We start from the raw sequence: 13,305 nt of genomic DNA on the forward strand, positions 1-13,305 counted from the left end.
AAATTTTTGGTGACAGAATCTGGCAACAACTATTGTAACTATATCTCACTCAATCTGTTTCTACCGGCCGGTTTCTAAGGCGTTAGTCCGGTTTTAAGACCTATTTTTTCTTTTGGAACAAAATATTTTTTTTTTTTTTGAAACAGATATACCAACGGAACAAATCTTGTAAAAGCCATTGAGTACAAATTTAGACATGGCCACTAATTGAAACTGGCCAGTTGCTTTGCCAAGCGTTAACTGCAATTTTGCAAAGGCGTAAAAAATAAAGCAGCAATTATATTGGCCTTATTTATACGACGTAACTAAACCAAAAATTAATTTGTAATGAATGATGTGTTTTTTCAGTATCCAAACTCTTATTTGCAAAAAATTGCTTCATCATTGACGTCGACCTGCCGCTCAAAAAAAATGCTTACCTTGTGCGATATCTGCAAAGAAGCACATGACTGAGCGAACCGGAATTATTGTGGCCCCCCATTATCCATCACCTTTAATAATGTGGTAAGAACTGTATATTGTGAAACACGACCAAGCATGGAAACAAAATCTACCCACACAGATCCCATGGCAATTATAATTTTTTATAATTGACATCTATTAATCAATGTGTATTTTTCGAAATACGACGAAAAAATTGCCCAAGTTTACTTGCTGCTGAACCTTTAGACTACTGACAACGATCCAAACAACACACATGAACTTTGTTTGTGAATTACAAAAACTGTTTATTTTTCGATATAATCGATCTAAAATATACTGTGCTTTTCAAAAAATAAAGCTGCAATACTGAACGGTAAACGCTGTACCTAAATTTTGTCGACGCATAGGTCAAACGCTGACGACAAATTCCATTCAACAGTATCCCGTATTCTCTACGTAGTCGAAATATTTTGAAAGTCGTTCAATAGCTGATAGCGACCTAAATATAGGTCCCATTTCTTCACAAACCCATTGGCTTCGGAAGGAAGACTGGACACGTTCCAATATTTCCTTGAAAGATTTGGTAGTTACACTATACGGAACATGGTTGTCTACATACGAGTTGCGAAAGATTGTCTATCGCAAAACGCATCTTGAAAGTATCTTTAAAAATTACCGTTATAAAGCATCCTTCTATTCTGCGTTTACGTCACCTTCTGTTTGGCCATGTTATATAAATACAATGTTTTCGTATTATTTAATCATTCCATAGATGTTTCACCATATCACTACACAGCACTGTCCGACTTCTCTATCGTCCATTTTAGTTATATATATATAAGCGCATGCCACTGTATGAGTGAAACAGCTGGAAAACAAAGAAGATTATGCTGACTACCTCCCATAAATCTACTAGGTAGAGCATTAGAGTATCGATGTAATCGGCGTAGCATACTAGGATGTCTTTGCCGCTTGTTCCCCGTCTCATCGTCATAAAGTGATTCCATACATCGACAAATGGTCCTTATTGTACCTATTATCTAAAATGCAGAACTAAACATCACAACACAACAGAATATTGGCATTGCATTCGTCCTGTATCCAAATAGCAAAAATCCGATATGATAGGTGCATGTGAATATATTCTTCCCTTTATTTGCCCTTGCTTTCAGATGCTGGCAGGCTCGACACGTACGGAATATACTTTATTATAGAACATTACACAAGGATTACGGCTCTGATCAGGCACGTGCTACGCCTCTGAATATGAATCAGTAATAACTAGATGTCCCTAATGGTCCCCTATTCACATAATGAATATTCGCCGTTGCTGAGCTTAATTAACAGCGATCGTCGATCCTGTTAGCGATGATAGAAAAATGGCGGAAATAGTAATAATGAAATTTAAACTGTTTTCCTACATTTTCACTGAAACAAATAAATGGAACAAAAAATATTAAGCGAACATACGTGAACAGTGCGAGATCGGTGGTCTTTTATTTTTACTTGGATATTTTTTGCAAATTTGGTGCGGAAAGTAGTGTGAGAAATAATGCTTTAGCAAGTGAAGGGCTGACACGATGCCATCTCTTAATACATTTATCCCTTTCTTTCTAGATAAAGTTTAGGTTTTTCTTGCAAGAGAAAAAAAGCGCAGTAGGTCACAAATGAACTCACGAAAGAAAAAGTAATTTAACTTAGTTTAAGCATAGCGATCCACGATGCCGCAGCTACAAAATACGAGCCGTCCAAATTAGATGAACAACGCATTAAATGGGTCCACCCGTTTTTCACACTTCAGTGTTTATCTAGCTTAAACTAGAGTATTTAAATAGCCTTTATTTTAATCCATAAAAACAACTTTAAGCAAGTTGCAGTCAACTTGAACTAGAAGAATAATGAGTAAAATGAATTGATGTATAAACAGCTATTGGAAACTAAGGAACTTGCTACTTTTAATAGAAATGGAATAATATTGGTCCAGTGCTGTCGCTGTATTCATCTACGTAAATTGAAGTCCAAGTTCTTTGAGAACAGGTGAATCTTTTGGTACGCTTATTTGTGTTAGCGCGGCAATGACTTTTTGATTTTCTGAGTTATTTTCCAGGAGGTTCCTCAGAGCCAGTATGACCCATTGCGTTATGCCGGGATTTCGTGCATCCAAGGGTGACAAGTCACAGAGAAGTTCTAGGCCTTGGAGCTCCCTGTAAGGACGACAAGATATAGGCTAATATCCCTGAGTCGGTTTCACCTGTCTTGTCGTCTACGTTTTAATTTTTTTGTTTAATATTTTAGCTTTATTTAGTTTAGTCACCTAGCTTTGATTGAAGTGGCATACATTAATATGTCCGAATCGTCATGTGCCTCAAGAGTCATGAGGACCAGATCAACATGTGCGAATGATTCACTCACCTGACAGTATCCTGGTTAAGTTTATTCTTGTGGCTCATGTTTCCAATTAGTCTCACGAGGTCTCGCTTTAGACTGAATAGAGGATGCTCATAGATCTCAGCCTGGAAGTTAGGTTACATTTCTTCATAACTGTGTAGAATCGTACATCAGATATTACCTTAGTTAAGGATCATTCTAGATAGCTATATTTTTCCATTACGAAATGAACCATATGTTCGTCTACGGTTGTAAACATAAGCCACCTCATGTCTCTCTTAAATTTAATACGCAGATACGTTCCGTTTGCATTATCGTGGGAACTAAACAATTTCTCTGCGAGTGGTCAGTTTCGTTAAACTGATCTGAAAAAAAATGCGTATGAAAATAAAATATGATAATTACAAAATATTATTTATTAATGAAATATAAATTGTTATAATAAAAATAAAGATCACTACGAGGCTCTCCTCTTTCTTCATGGGGCCAACACACAAAGCTATAGAATACACCTTTGAAATTTTTCCACGCAGTTAAATTTGAGAATATCGCTTACTTGAGTACTTAACTTACCTTATTGCCAACGAGTGCGTCAAAGTCGCTTCTGGTATCGCATCCTTCTTTGCCTTTCTTACCAGCTGCGTGCAGCGCCTTTAAGCACTCAATGCACATCACTAGGAGCTCAATATCATGGCCAAGCGCATGTTTATGATCGAGCGATACATGAGCCAATATCGTGATCATTTTGAGCAGCAACACGCCTCCAACTAAATCTTTGTATGCGCACTCAATGCGTATTCGATCCAGATGAGTTTTGACGTGTCGGACGAAGAGCTTGACAAACTCTTTTGGCACATGGAAGGCACTTGAATCGGAATGTGACGCCTGAAATAGGGTGGAAATAGAAACTTCAGCTAAAGGCCGGTCTGCCTGTTGAAGGAATGTGGAGGGCTCGTTGCTGGTTCAGCTTGAACAATAAGACAATTAGTAAACTTGATTATTTATATATACTGACGCTTGAAACGTAATGGTCACGAGTAATTAGAATAACATTAATAATAAAGATGGTCAAACTATTCAATGGTTTTTCGGCCTCTATGAACAGCGACATTTTTTTGGTTACGAGCGTTATCTTCTTGTGGCTGTCCGTATAGGCCCACTAAACGAAACACGATTCCGTAACGCTGACGATTCGTTTAACACCACAATGCAGTGCTTAGACAAAGTGTGCCACTGAGTTAATTAAAATTGTCACTTCCGCTATATAAAGTACAATAATAATTATCTGATGAACAGAAAACAGTATGGCATGTTGCTATAGAAGGTTTCTCGCTAATGAACATTTTCACCTTTTCGCACATAAGGTCGAGCAGGAACTGCTTCGAGCTCATAGATAACGGCTCAAAAGTGGCTGCAAACCGGTCCGACGTAATGACGTTCTCAAGAATTAATAAAGACCATTCATTTTCGTGTCGCAGAACCGTTGAAATCAGGAGCTCCAGCAACTCTACCAGATCAGGTAGATTCAGCAAACGCGGAAGATTCTCTCCGCGAACGAGGTTAATTAGAGTGAAGGCCGAGTACAATGATGTTTTTTGGTCCTTTATCAAAGAAATAGGCCAAAGTATTAGATAAGATTAACAGCTAGAATATTCGCATCTGCAATTAGCGAGTATTCTTATAAGTAACAGGAACCCGGTTCAGATCGCATTTAGCGCACTTGTACACTCATATCCGGGCTCAGATACGAAATCGTTACGATCAAAAGGCCCTATATGTGATAAATGATATTATAATATACAGTAGTAATAAGTAAACATACATCACAACCCAACATTTTCTTGAAGATCTTCTCACGAGCCAGAAGAGCTTCCCAGATGACTAGATTGTCGTCTACATCACCAACTAAGTTACCGAGATATTGCAACAATCTCCTGCATGACATTAGCGACGCCTCTGATCCAGCAAAATTTTCCACTACGACCTGTAAGGGTAAATAAAGAAGCAGAAAAGCAGAAAAGAATATTTTCAGCATTCGTTGGAGTTTCAGGTAATATGTTCGCCGCTGTAATTTCTTGTTCTAATAGACTAGTTAGAAGCAACATGCCAACAAAGTTGATTTTATAACTTTGTTGGCATGTTGCTTCAAGTTCAAGGCGAAGCTGCTTAAGAACATTATTGCTACAGATTTTAGTCACGATTGGCTTGCAAGAGACAATTCTGTGAGAGAAAATGCGAGGTGTAATCTATGTATACACAATTGGAATAATTAATACTTTAGTTTCAATTTACGTAAAATTGGTAATTAAATCAAAAGCTACCAAAAATGTACGATTTTTCGTCGCAAATTGTCAGAATTACCACTCTGGTCAATACATTACTAGCGGTGGGCTACTGATCCACAAAAAATTTATTCTCATCAAGATGTGTACCTACGTCAGGGTAATGGTCTGCAGGTGCACCTTCCTGTTAAAAAAAAAATTTGTTAGCTTCGAAGTTCTCTTAACTACGCCATAACACATATTCTTGCTACAAATCGAAATTACTGACAGCAGTTATTATCATATCAAAAGGAACAAAGGCCTAATTTATTCTTTATTTTACTTTCTGCACGAAACTAACTTTTGGTAAATTCATATAGTACGCCTGCATAACATCTGATTTGACAGTTGCCCAGCAAGGACCTATATGCCTACTAATTATGCTATTTAATTTTACCGTAGCTTCCTTGGCCCTGATAATTTTTCCAACCGTGCACCCTGTTGACTATTAATTATGACTGCCGCTGTTTGCGGTACTGTCTTTGTACTTCCACTACATTTTCATATTTTCAATAGCGTTTTAAGATGAAGTTCCTGTTCTATTTCCAATTACACCCCGAAAAGAAATAACAGGCTTCAGCAACACAGTGCCTAACCACACCTTTTGAATCAGAGCTTCATTAAGTGGACTCTTAATTAATGTAGCGCGGGATCGTCGTGAAGTGGCAGCTAGATTCCGCAGGAGAGCAAGCAACTCGTTCAAAACGCTTCGATTTGGATTTTCTTCAAGATAAGTGACGAGCTGGACAACGACATCAAAACCGTTTGAGTCTATGCGTTGTTGTGAAGAAACAACCTGTAAATACAATGGACCCGTACGGACATTATCCAGTAGGTCTAAGTGTCTTCTAAGCTAGACATGCGTCTAGAATATTCCGTTGCAATAATGAACTAAGGCGCTTAATTTTAGTCATCAATCCATGACGTTTATGAATACTGAACTACAATTCTGCTTTGTCTGTCCATGTTGTTCAGCTGGCTAGCTCATAAACATTGACGTTACCAGGATCCGCTATTATAACGTAAGAAATGTTAAACGCACTTGAATTTAGACTAACGATTGTTCTATCAATTCAGTGAATACTTATTCATTATTTAACAATCTGGTGCACGTTTTTCACGAACCTTCTTAGTCAATTCAGTTAGATGTTGCGCGAGCTTATTGCAGCGGCCAGTCTCGGTAAGAAGTTCATCTTTAAGGAGCAACTCCACCCCAATTAACAGTGACATACTTTACCTTAAAGGTGAGTGGCTTTTCAGAGAGCGAACAGACCCTCAAACTCTCCGCAACGTCTCTTGGCTTTCGAGCGTAAATAAGCTCTAGGAAAGGTCGATAACCGTACAAAGAGCAACCTCTCGAACTTAATGCACATAGAACAAGCTTATAGACAACGTTTGTCAGAAAATTGCAACTTGCCAGGAATTTGTACGCCAGCAGTACACCGATACAATGAAACCCCGGCGAACGCTTTTCCAACACTTTTAAGATAGTTATTGCGATAGAAGTGGACACCTGACTCGGGTCGAGATGCACGAATTTTACTGACTACGATTTCGATGAGCTTTGCCGTAATAAAATGCAAAGCGCTATCAAAACCTTTCTAACAAAAGTAATTCTAGAAAGGGCACACCCGCACTTAATTTTACACCTGTTTTGTTGTTGTTGTCCAGAGCCCGCAAACATCAGAAAACACAAAGAGGATATCGGGAACTCGCATAGAAGGTTCGGTCTTACGGCCGACATGCAATTGATCGTTGGTTCAATTCTAGATTTGTTTACTTAGTACACACACGATCCACACCAATCCTCAATTCATCAAGCAGCGAGGATTTATGTACGCTCTATATTGAAAGAAACGCATTAGATTCATCGAATATGTGTACTCCTTCAATTATTTGTTGGTAGACAGGCTTGAACTAGATATGGGTATTTTGGTTATCGCTATTACGATTAATTGTATAGGACAATAGGGCGTGTTAGTATCGTATTTATAGTACTACTTTTTCAGATGTCATTTCAAAATTCACCTACCGTACTCACTCATAGTAACAAAAAAAATAAATAATGATCAAACTGCGTTTACTCTGAAGCTGAAGGAGACAACGCAGATATGATTAAACGGAAAATAATACTCGTTAACGCCACAACAAAGTACTCTTTTTTATGTATTTATGCTGCGGCCTGGCAAATAATGACCTTTCAGCAACGGTGTATGGGTCTTCGGGTCTGCTTTACTGATTATGTTGCAGAAGTTTGACATCTTTTTCTAACTTTCAATCCATTTGGGAGAACAGATTAAAAGAGGCCTCTATGGGAAACATCGAGAGGATCTTTCCCTTACTTTTCCTCTACAGCTTCCATATGGGAAAAAGAAATTAAGAGTGGGATTCGAAAACATTTACACATACCATTCAAAGTTTGGTTGGACTTCCGCATACGCAGAACAGCACAAAAGACAGTTAGCCTCAAGGCAGTTAATTGGGATCGAGTCAACGTTGTTGGTAGCAATTCAGAAAATCCGCAGGGGTGGTTAAGTTGATAGCCAGGAGGCCGGCGTGTGTTTTCTTCATCGACAAACCAATTTGTGCTATAAGCTTATCGGTTGAATCTTGGTCAGTATAAATACGAGCATTTTTGTTTCGCACTCTTATGTAGCAGCGAGGTAAAAACTGGCGGTGTAACTGAAAATTATCGGAAGATAATGTAATTTTCTCCTTTGTGTCTCTGTGTCATGGTTGTTCAAAACAAAGGTTGTTGAAACAAATAGAATTATTAAGTCGTACAGACTTTCGTGTCGTAAACTCATCACGATGGCGTTAGATATTGACGTGCGCCTTTTCTCGTCGAGGCCCTCTAGCAACCTGAATTTACGTGAAAGCCCGCAGGCGACTAAGATCGTCATGTCACCTGGTGAAACAATTACTACGGATGGTGGTTACATGAGGTGAGAAACACTCTCGGTGTTTGACGTCAGAATGCTCAGCTGAAAATTCTGATTTGAATGAAACGAAACCATTAAAGTCTCGAATTTTATTATAAGACTCCTGTTTATTCTTTGATGGGTAACTAGGATTATGCAATTAAAAGCTTACAGTAGCTACCTAGGACTGTAATGTAAGTCCTGTAAGTTACAAAAACGGTGTTTCTTGTACTTAATTTTTAGCATCAAAAATACTGTTACAGCATTTGCCCAGTAAAAGGAATAAGCGTTTTTGCTTCACTTATGTTGAGCACTATCTGTCCGTTATCCACAGAGGTCATGGAACGTATCTCGAAGAAGAAAGCGGTCTTCTGTCAGCTGTTGCCGGCGTGGTCGAGAAAGTAAATAAACTAATTACGGTTCGTCCGTTGAAGACACGGTAAGCGAATGTTGAAGTTCAAGCAAGAAGTTTCTGTTCGTCGTGCTGTCTACGAATTTTGGCTGGATATGTCTTGCTAAAATAAACGTTCCTGCCATTATTTTTATGAATTTAGTTTTCATTTTACCTATCACCTATGTTTAAGTTAAAGTTTCAATTTTATGTCCCCAAGAAACGTATGTTCATGTTTCTGAGATCTATTTGATTGTATTGAGAGTTGAGACTTTTTTCATTTGAAACAAATGTGTCTCGGCCGCATCACGCGAATTCAACCGTTTACTTCGCTCGCTTAATTACTTGCAAAACAGGTACAATCCGGAAGTTGGCGACGTCGTCGTGGGACGAATCGTGCAGGTGCATATCAATTTAATGCAACCATGATTGAATCGTAAAATAACATCTTTTTTTTATCTTGTTCCACCGTTTTTCATAATGCAGTCATTTTAAACAAATAATATTCTTTCAAAGCGCATACAGTTCTGACTGACCAGTCGCGTGACCAGAAACTCGTGCGCGTAATACACTTTTAGTATGATCTGCTAACAATTGCACGATCTGAGTCGCAATTCAGTGTAGCGTATCCTGAAGTAATGACCTCCGAATCTTGCCTATCCGCAGGTGTGTCAGAAACTGTGGAAGGTTGACGTTGGTGCCCGTCTTCACGCGGCATTACATCTTCACTCAGTTAACCTTCCCGGGGGAGAGCTTCGAAGAAAGTCAATAGAAGACGAATTGATGATGAGCCAATATTTCATCGATGGAGATCTTGTGTCTGCTGAGGTAACGGCTCAATAAATTGAAAACCACGCGAAAAAATGCTTAAAAGTATAAATATATGTAGTTATGACACAGCAATAAAAGCAAGAAAAATACAGAAGCAGTGAGATTCTGTTCTGATTGCGATGTAACTTTTTGCGGGCACTAGTCATTCGGAACAATAACTCTTCAGTAATACGTTTCATTTTTGTAGTAAGTTCAAATATAGCTACATCAAGTAAATATGATCGGAAATTGATCATGATTGTGGTTTTTGTCAGAGAGATCATAAAATAGTTATTTATTAGCGGCAACAGGAAGAACCTCATAACAGGTAGGTACTAGCCTATCATGGTTTACATCTGCTACGGAAGAATTCTGTTTCAGGTTCAAAACGTGGGCGTTGATGGCGCCGTGTCACTTCATACGCGAAACCTAAAGTATGGCAAACTTGGTCAAGGAGCTCTTGTCACGGTCTCGCCGTCATTAATCAAACGATGCAAGACTCATCTTCATAATTTGGCAAACGGAGTTCATCTTATTATCGGTTAGTGCAGATACTAAATCGTAACTGCCCTTTTTTAAAACTTGTGAAATTGTTATTTGTTCTTGAGGACATAAATAAGCAACAACAATAAAGGAAATTCTGTACGTTTTTGTCAACTGAATTAGGTCTTAATGGCTTTATTTGGGTGACCCCCGATACGGAAGTTGACTCATCTAAGTTCACCCAGAACCACGAGCAGGTAGCATTTCCTCTTCGAGAGGCAATCTGCCGAACTCGGAATGTTATTCTTTGTTTAGCAATGTAAGTATCAACTCTTTTTGATTACACTTCAGGATCATAACGATTTACAAATGATTACGAATTAAATTCGGCCGGCTTTAGCTGTAGTGGAACTTTTGCGGTGATGTACTATGATATTGCTTTTTGCAATGTTTTTTTTTGTAATTTTCAGACACAATATCATGCTGTACGATACATCGATTGTTCATGCGTACGACATCTCACGCGAATACTCGATAGCACAGCTTTTGAAACCTGAAGTGCAACTGGAAGTTGCCCAGCTCACCCGACATAAAATTCAGATGGAAATATCCTAACAATGTATGCGCTGTCACATATAGAGAGAGTGTAGAGAACTGAAAGTTGAAAATGACTCATTAGGTAGTTCATCATCGATGAAAGGTTATTCAGAAGCCTACTTAGAATAATCCTTACGTGAATTTACTGTAACAATTATATTCATATAATTAAAAATATTTATTCAATATCGATATAACTTCGGCGCGCGAAATATTTATCGCAGAACAATACTTGGAATGATAAGCAAGTCTTTTGCTTGTACGTATGAGCGACATCTTATGTAAAGAGGTTGAAACTTTCATTGAACTGGGATATCTTAATATTGCATACGTTTTATAAATGGAATCTGATCATATGAACGTATCTGACAAATCACCTATAAATTCATAATGTTCGATTCCAAGACCCGATGCAACATGAATATGCTCACAGAAAAAGAATTATCAAGCAAGGAGTAACAGTTTTACTAGTCGTAGAAGAAAACAAACGTTTGCGTAAGGCATATACTCTTGAATTAATAAGTACCCCTTGCGCAATTGCATGTATAATAAGAGCTTTACCTGAAACAGTATATGAAATAAAACAAGGATTACTGTGATCTCATCTCAGCATTGTGAATCATTCACACTCAACACTCTATTGGGATAGTGCAGGGATCGTAGTTCACCTTTACCAAAAAAATGGAACATCAAAATTAGTACAAAATTATCTCATATGTCGCGATACCCGCGTCCCGTTTGGTACCGCCTCGTTTATTTTAATGATTTTTCGATTTAGAATTACTTCTATTGATTGTGCGGCTTATTCGTATGCAATGTTTACTCCGTACATGATGTAATTCATCAAATATCATACATAAATCATACAGATATACAAGAATACAAGCGTTTCCTTGTTCACTCAGCGTGACAGCAAGAGCCGATGTTCATTTGGCCACCATCTTCCCTGTTATTTGGGTGCTGCCACGTTCATTTAGTAGGCTACTCTACGAATAGTTGACGATATCCTTTACCTATTTAAATATCAGGCAAAGCTCAAAAGTATAACCTGTTCCGATAACTACACAGAAAGCAAATATATATAGGATTTGTTTTATATTGATAGGGTACATCACCATTATGGAAAATGGCAGTGACCGGATTTGTGTGACCATCTATACTTCTTCTATTAATAAAATGAAATTATGGTGTTCTTTCGCTTGTGGTTTTTCGGAGAAAATTTTATATCAGACCACGAAGGGCTCTCACTTTGTATATTATCATTTGTATATAACTTTCTAATAGGCTGGACCGTCATCGTATTTTTGTTAGCACATTATATATCGGCTAATAAAGCGTACATACAGTGCGTGTACAGTATATATATGAAGAAAGGAGTATAACACAGGCGAGGTCAACAATCTGTATCTGTTAGTTCCCAAAAAGATGCTGGAGTACATTATACGCGATGAAATCATAGATAAAATAGAAATGCACAAAAGCAATATTGAAAAGTCCAACCGAAGAACAAGCCATGGAGAAACTATGTTGAAGCAATGCTGTAAAAAGCTTGAAACATACTGCTAAGAATCGTTGAGAAAGAAAGTAGATTATAAAAAGATGAAGGAATAATTGAATCTGGTCGGTAATAACAGAGAATTCATATCATACACAGGAGTTTGTCCTAGTAATAAGTCTTATGAGATAGAACGCTTATTAAGAGAGAATAAAAAGTTCTACCCGAAGAGATGAAACTTGGCCAAACAAAGACCAGCCGATAAGAACTAATAGTAAGCTCTAAGCGCTTTGTTATTCATCGCGAAAACGAGAACATGTACACGTGAAATAAACAAAACCATATGAGACCCCCGCGCACGGCACGAAGTCTAGGATTGGAAAACGTATGACAAACAAAAACAATGGCGTACACCTTTACTAAGGAAGAGCGGAACCATGAAGGCGATTCTGTTAATCAACGATGTCACAAAAATAACACCTCTACAATTCACACAGTTCGCATATTATGAAAACAGGGCACAAAATCTGATGACAAAGAATTCTGAATCGACTTAAATTCGTAGTCCAATAAATAAGATAGGGGGCTTGACCTCGATAAATCAAACAAACGCAGAATAGTTTTTAACAGAGTAAAAATAAAAACAGTTGAGAGATTGAATCGCGTGCAACAGTAATACTGGAGTGTCGTAGACCGCAATACAACCGAGAACGGAAAATTTGATAGACATAAGCTGATAAAAGCGGTTTTAAACATACGAAACTACATGAGTATTAGAATTATATAGAGGGCATGTGTACTGAAATGGTAAGTTTTCTTAGGCATAAAAAAAATTAAAATACGGTTAGCAGTTTCGATTTTTATCGGCATCGAGTAACCGAACGTAAAATACGAAAAAGCTTCAATTGATAGGAACGGAGACGTGACATTTAGATAAAGCTCAATGTATTATTTAAAACCTGACAAAATAAATAAGTTTACATTAACATTTGTGAATGGTATAGAAATGAGTAGAAATAGTTGTTAAGTTGTTGTTGGCTGGCTGTTATGTCGGAGGTATTAATTTTAGCGAAATATTTTTATTTAACTAACTTAAATGATTAGTTAAGAAATAGTACCAAGTATATGGGATACTCCGTTCGTTCTACAACGTGTCAACCAAACAATGCAAAAAATCACGTGGAACCATACTTAGTAGGCAACATTGTTCTGAAAGTATTCTGACTCTCATTACAAGAGAAAGAAACTGCGCAGTTGGCTCACAGGCACGTATAGGCATATAAAAATTGTACACTACGAAGGCGAGCGCACGCAACTGATAGCTTTCTGAGTAATAATACTCCGAAAGACTCCAGAACCGAAAGTTTTAAAGTGGGCACTTTTGGCCGAGAATAGGCCAAAACAAGATATTATTACAACTAGACGCATAAACCGTAAACGGTAATTAGTAATAGAACACGAGTATCCTTTAGATAT

At 37.8% G+C, this 13,305-nt stretch overlaps 2 protein-coding genes across 3 annotated transcripts; one reads left to right on the forward strand and one right to left on the reverse strand.

The window, feature by feature from the left end:
* Positions 1-703: 703 nt before the first annotated feature.
* LOC111271238 (ataxin-10) lies at positions 704-6,825 on the reverse strand. The gene is made up of 7 exons (XM_022851916.2): positions 6,258-6,825; positions 5,734-5,928; positions 4,634-4,795; positions 4,161-4,412; positions 3,385-3,696; positions 2,836-2,936; positions 704-2,627 (listed from the first exon to the last, which is right to left on the reverse strand). The coding sequence occupies exons 1-7, from the start codon at positions 6,360-6,362 to the stop codon at positions 2,426-2,428; spliced, it is 1,329 nt and encodes a 442-aa protein (XP_022707651.1). The 5' UTR covers positions 6,363-6,825; the 3' UTR covers positions 704-2,425.
* A 585-nt stretch (positions 6,826-7,410) lies between these two features.
* Positions 7,411-10,938, forward strand: Rrp4 (exosome complex component Rrp4). Of its 2 annotated transcripts, XM_022851923.2 has the most exons (8): positions 7,412-7,745; positions 7,884-8,077; positions 8,388-8,492; positions 8,801-8,846; positions 9,111-9,272; positions 9,636-9,795; positions 9,921-10,056; positions 10,208-10,938. In XM_022851923.2, exons 2-8 carry the CDS (start codon positions 7,944-7,946, stop codon positions 10,350-10,352), a joined length of 888 nt encoding a protein of 295 aa, XP_022707658.1. In that variant the 5' UTR covers positions 7,412-7,745; positions 7,884-7,943; the 3' UTR covers positions 10,353-10,938. The 2 variants fall into 2 exon arrangements, with proteins under 2 accessions (XP_022707659.1, XP_022707658.1); XM_022851924.2 differs by having other exon boundaries at positions 7,411-8,077.
* Positions 10,939-13,305: the final 2,367 nt, after the last annotated feature.

Source organism: Varroa jacobsoni, unplaced genomic scaffold (genome assembly GCF_002532875.2).
Source record: "Varroa jacobsoni isolate VJ856 unplaced genomic scaffold, vjacob_1.0 contig00444, whole genome shotgun sequence".
NCBI classification, from domain to species: domain Eukaryota; kingdom Metazoa; phylum Arthropoda; class Arachnida; order Mesostigmata; family Varroidae; genus Varroa; species Varroa jacobsoni.

What these genes read in the sequence shown, in the direction of transcription:
- Rrp4 (XM_022851924.2), top strand. Translation starts at nt 7,944, where the DNA reads ATGGCGTTAGATATTGACGTGCGCCTTTTCTCGTCGAGGCCCTCTAGC. An exon ending in GTTCGTCCGTTGAAGACACG is followed by an intron (nt 8,493 to 8,800) that starts GTAAGCGAATGT and finishes CTTGCAAAACAG; the next exon opens with GTACAATCCGGAAGTTGGCG. An exon ending in TCGTGGGACGAATCGTGCAG is followed by an intron (nt 8,847 to 9,110) that starts GTGCATATCAAT and finishes GCCTATCCGCAG; the next exon opens with GTGTGTCAGAAACTGTGGAA.
- LOC111271238 (XM_022851916.2), bottom strand. Translation starts at nt 6,362, where the DNA reads ATGTCACTGTTAATTGGGGTGGAGTTGCTCCTTAAAGATGAACTTCTT. An exon ending in ACGCACTCGTTGGCAATAAG is followed by an intron (nt 2,937 to 3,384) that starts GTAAGTTAAGTA and finishes CCTAACTTCCAG; the next exon opens with GCTGAGATCTATGAGCATCC. An exon ending in CTTAACCAGGATACTGTCAG is followed by an intron (nt 2,628 to 2,835) that starts GTGAGTGAATCA and finishes TCGTCCTTACAG; the next exon opens with GGAGCTCCAAGGCCTAGAAC.